We start from the raw sequence: 5,064 nt of genomic DNA, 5'->3' as shown, positions 1-5,064 counted from the left end.
GTAGGTGGGCAATTTAAAAGACTATGATGAAATTAATTCTCATTTATTGTCTGTTAGGTATGTTAATGAATTGGTCTAGTAAATGGCCATAATTAGCTTCATGCAGCACCTATATTAAAACACATCAGTTTGATGATTTCAAAAAAAAAAAAAAAAAACACATCAGTTTGAAAACACATCAGTTTGACAAGTGTAGGTGAATGCTCTTTTCAAACATTTATAGGAAACAATCACACAACCATAATTTTTGTACAACTTTTTCTTTTCTTTTCTAAATCTTTTATTTTCTTTTTCAAAGCAACCACAATTTTGTACTTCACTATCCTGAGTTCCCACTTTTATAATCTATATCAAGAACCCATAAAAAATATAGCACTATTAGGCCTCTAATGTAGAGGATGGCCCAAACATGGAAGCAATTAACAAATAAAAGAAAATTATTATTTTATAATAATTTTTTTTAAATAATAATAATAATAAAAGAAGAGCATGGATACAAGTCATTCTCTATTCTCTAGGTAAAAAGCTTTCCCTTGTTAGGAATGAGTGTGTAAATCTCTATAAGGATTATATATTTTAAGTTGGTCTGTTTCTACGAAAATTATTGTTATAGTACAACCTCATCTTACAACTTATAGTCAAATGAAAGAAACCTATTTTTTGTGACATGAACTCTACGAGAGCACAGTTTATATATTACCCATACATGAATTCCTTGTCCTTGCACTCAAATTAGCAAAATTGCTCTATATAACTTTTTATAGGGGCACTCCATGTTTTTATGACCAAGCAATGAGTTATGGGTTCAAGTTCAAGAATAAGTTTTGTCAAAATTGAGGATAAGACTGTTTATCAAACACGTCCAAGCGATGAGTTATGCATTGAATACAAACATTACAACTGGCCTAAATCTATAGTTAGGGAACCCAAAATGTGTTAAATGATATAGTGACTGAAGAATTTCGTGTGCAATTGGGCATGCCAAGCTCTCTTTAGCTACTGTCCACCAAACCAATAAAACACCATTGACTAAATTGTGAAAAATGTGTTTCAAAACTCTAGGAATTTGTGGTAACCAAGCGAGGTGGCTTCATTCCTAGGTCAACATCATGTCAAGACTCAAATAAGAGAAAAAAAAAATTTGGGTACAATTAAACACACAGATAAAAGATTGAAAGTCTTAAGCATTTCTGATCTGTGTAATTACTAGTGTTTAACTGGTTCAATTTTACTTCTGATTATCTGGATACTTGACTCAACTTCAACCCACTTTGGTAAAGGGTTGAAATTGAATACACATAATTCTAACACATACAAGTCATTTCAGGTATGGGAAATTTAGCAAAAAAAAGAGGTATGGTAAACTATCAAAAATGGTCCAGCCATGTAGGTAAATGATCTCTACTGGCTGTTGTAAGTGTTACAATCCTTGTGAACAAAGGGCATTAACTCCACCTTAGTACCCCCAAATTACAATGAATTGAACATTCCTTTTATTGTTGCAGTGTGCAGATTCAGAGGACTTCATTTTGTTCTTTACAATCAAGTACCATTAATCCATTTACAATTCTAAAAGTCTTTGCCCTTTACAAGCAAGTACCAGCACATTCTGCACATTATCACTTTCTAATTAGGAGTTGAATTTTATATACAGAACAAAATGATTTCTGCGATCTACATAGGATTTTTATAAATTATGAAACATCCTTAGCATAAGATGAAATAACTAGTAAAAACTATACTTTTAATATTACTAAAAGAAATCCACCTTTAATTACACTTACGGAGAAGCAAATAAAAGATTTGTCTTGCGTCCTATGCTCCAATATGCTGGACATGACACAGACATGGCATGTGTCCCACATTAAGCATGCGTTGTTATCGTATTCTATCCAATGCTTCGAAGCAATGGATGGAAGCCTTGCTAGCAATAGATATTTCACATTGAAATTGATTGATATTCAACAAGATCACCATATCCATATTTGAAGATGCACAATTTCTACTTCTTAATTCACCCAAGTGCAACAAATTTTTAAAATCAAAATAGTGCTACTTTAATTTCTCTACTCAAAAAAAGAAAAAATAAAAAAGAAATAAAAATGAAAAGGAGGGAATGACACAGTTAAAATATAAAGGACGAAATATGATAAAAGATTCTGAATGAATCAAACTTCTATCAACTACACTAATACCGGCACCATCCCTTTATGATGTACATATATTCTTCTTTTACTAACAAATCTATTTCTCCAACTCTAATTTCATCTATCATCTACAAAATTAAAAATAGTGGATATAAGCCATAATCATAGTATTCTTTAATCATTCAGATTGATATGTTGAGATCAATTCTAGGTTTCTTCATCAGGGGTAACGGCACAACAGAACTGCACCTAGGACATTTTGGATTATTTTTCGTTATCAATACATAAGTTAAGCAACCAGGACACCCTGCTGCCATTGGTGATGATAATAATTTATCTTCAAAATCTTTCTCTAATCAAAGATGATGACGATGAATATGAAGGCAACGATGATGATTTCCCAAATGATGCTCTCTTCTTCAGTGGTTCTTTCTCTGCCCTTTCGAGTGCTAATTTCACCTTATCAAGAGTGCATACGCTTTGATAATGATTCGACGACGATGATGATGAGACCAACTTTAAATCCAGTGGAGTTTCATCAAAAAGATTTAATGTGATTTTCGAGGGTGATGGTGGAAAATTTAAATCCTGAAGTCTTGGAACTGTTGAATTGATTTGGTGCTTGTTGTCTGAGATTGAAGGTGAATTTGGGGTGCTATATCTTTGTAGGTAGACTTTCCCTGACTGCTACCATTGCAAAAGCACACAAATTCACCATTAGCATAACATACTCCTACTCAGAATTATTTAATGTCATTCAGCAAAATTACTCCTTTCAAGAGAATTCCATGGTATATACATTTTTTTTTAAATGTACCATATATATCTAATCTTAATAGTTTCTATAGAGTATTGCCTTATAAAAGAAAAGGGTATTAATGATGATATAAAGAAACTGTTAAGAGGATACAGAGTGGGATCGGAAGTGGTAAACATTGAAGAGCCACAATGAATAAATGGAAAATAAACATCTTCATGCTCTTAATTACTCCAATCCTCTAACATTGAAAACCTTTAAAGTCATTTAAAGAGAGCAATAAAGGCCAAGAAATTAAGCAAATTATTACATGGGCCAAACATAAAAATGAATTATAACCTGGAAATTAAAAGATTTGGGGTTGTAGACTAAGAAAATATGTTGTACAATTTTTTTTAGAACAATTGTGATGGAATGAGTTAACTTGGTATGTCAATATTGCTCCAAAAAAAAAAAAAAAAAAAACTTGGAGTTTTTTATATCAGTATATGATTGAGAATTACAAAAATGGAAATTTCTGAATTTTCACTCCCTCCTTTTCCTTCAATTTCTCTGTATCCAAACAGAGAACAAAAAGACAAAACAGAAAGTTTTCAAAGACAACTATTTCACACAATAGACGAATCAATATATCCTCCATTCATAAAAAAAAATAAAAAAAAAACAGAACACCAAGTCATAGAAACAGATTTCCAAAGCAAAAAAAAAAAATATATTCACATATAAAAATAGTAAGTATAAGCAAAGAACACAGTTTTCTTCATGAAAAGGTTAACTTTCCAGAAAAACAAACAGACCCAGATTAGAAAATGGACAAACCTTCAAGTCTAGGCGCTTTTCCCAGCCATTTGGGACCTTCGAGTCGAGGTCCAATTCCTGGGAATCAACCACAAGCTTAGAGGTTGCAGAAGAAAAAGAGTTAGACCCACCACCAAGCAAGTCACGATCAATCAGAGCCGTAGATTTCTCAGAATTCGAATCATTCCCAACCGTCCGATGTTGATCCTCCTTGTAATAGCCATTGAGAACTCGGACCAGAGAGCTCACGTGATTAATCTTTGCTCAATTTCATTTTTTGTGTAAGGCTCTTATTACAGTGAACTCTGTCGTTCGAACCTCTCTCTTTTTACCTTTGCAATTCATGCATTGAAAGATGAGAATTGACCACTCTTTCTAACTTCGCAATTAATGCATTGAAAAATGAATATTGAAATACAAAACAATTGCGAATCTATCAAACATTAATTTAACTTTAGAAATGATAGAACAAAATTTAAGTAAAGTAATTTAGATGATGTTACTTAGATTTCCTCTTAAGATTCAGTTATATAATTGCTTAACTAAAATAAATACTTTTATCTCAAGAAAAAATAAATTCACGTGACAAAATTTTTAAAAAAAAAACCTAAAAAACAAGATTAATAACTAAGTATCATTTCTAAGTCTTGCTCCAAATGATATTGGTACAAACAAAATTTGGAGGGGAGTGGGGACCAATTGCTTCTTGCTAAACGGTCTGCATGCCCATACGCTAAGGTTATATATTATTTCACTGAAATTTATGGCCAACATGATTATTCGCCATGAAAGTGAATAAACCCCAAGCACACGTACCTTTCCATGTTCAACACCAAGCTCTCAGCCCACACATAAAATACATGGGATGAGACCAGGTGAATAAACCTTAACCTTATGATGGTCCCCCTTAATCATTTATGTTGCTTGGGACCTTTCAAATCTAAAACAATTCATTGATTGTTTGCACCCGTGGATCATTAATTCAAGTTACAGGTACAGATTTAGTTGAACCGTTGAACCAATATATTAATGATGATAGCGATGGAGACCAACTGAGCCTTAATATTGGGCTCCTTATCCTTTTGAAATAATTTAGGCTCATAGTGTGGGCTTACTTAGAAAATGGCTCCTACTATCACCACTACTTTATTAGTCAAAATTCTTATTCATTAATAGGTGAATATTCATTCAGCCAAAAAGTGAAATTTTTATATTCAATAAGCCCATTTATTCATAGCCAGAGAATCAAATTTTAAAACATTTTTTTTTCCAGTTTATTGTTCCACAACTCTCAATAATTTAATTAACTTAAATTTTAAGTTTAGAAAAATCACCATAAGATTTTCTATGGATTATAAATTG

At 32.1% G+C, this 5,064-nt stretch overlaps 1 protein-coding gene across 1 annotated transcript; it reads right to left on the bottom strand.

Annotated features, from left to right (window-relative positions):
* Positions 1-2,125: 2,125 nt before the first annotated feature.
* LOC126720645 (uncharacterized) lies at positions 2,126-3,966 on the bottom strand (the record flags this gene model as incomplete). Its single annotated transcript, XM_050423377.1, has 2 exons — positions 2,126-2,831; positions 3,724-3,966. Coding segments are annotated over 2 exons (588 nt in total), but the record flags the coding sequence as incomplete, so codon positions are not given.
* Between the last annotated feature and the right edge of the window lie 1,098 nt (positions 3,967-5,064).

This window comes from Quercus robur, chromosome 4 (genome assembly GCF_932294415.1).
Source record: "Quercus robur chromosome 4, dhQueRobu3.1, whole genome shotgun sequence".
In the NCBI taxonomy this organism is placed as follows: domain Eukaryota; kingdom Viridiplantae; phylum Streptophyta; class Magnoliopsida; order Fagales; family Fagaceae; genus Quercus; species Quercus robur.
Note: the sequence above shows the minus strand (reverse complement) of the source record. Positions and strands in the feature narration are given on the sequence as shown.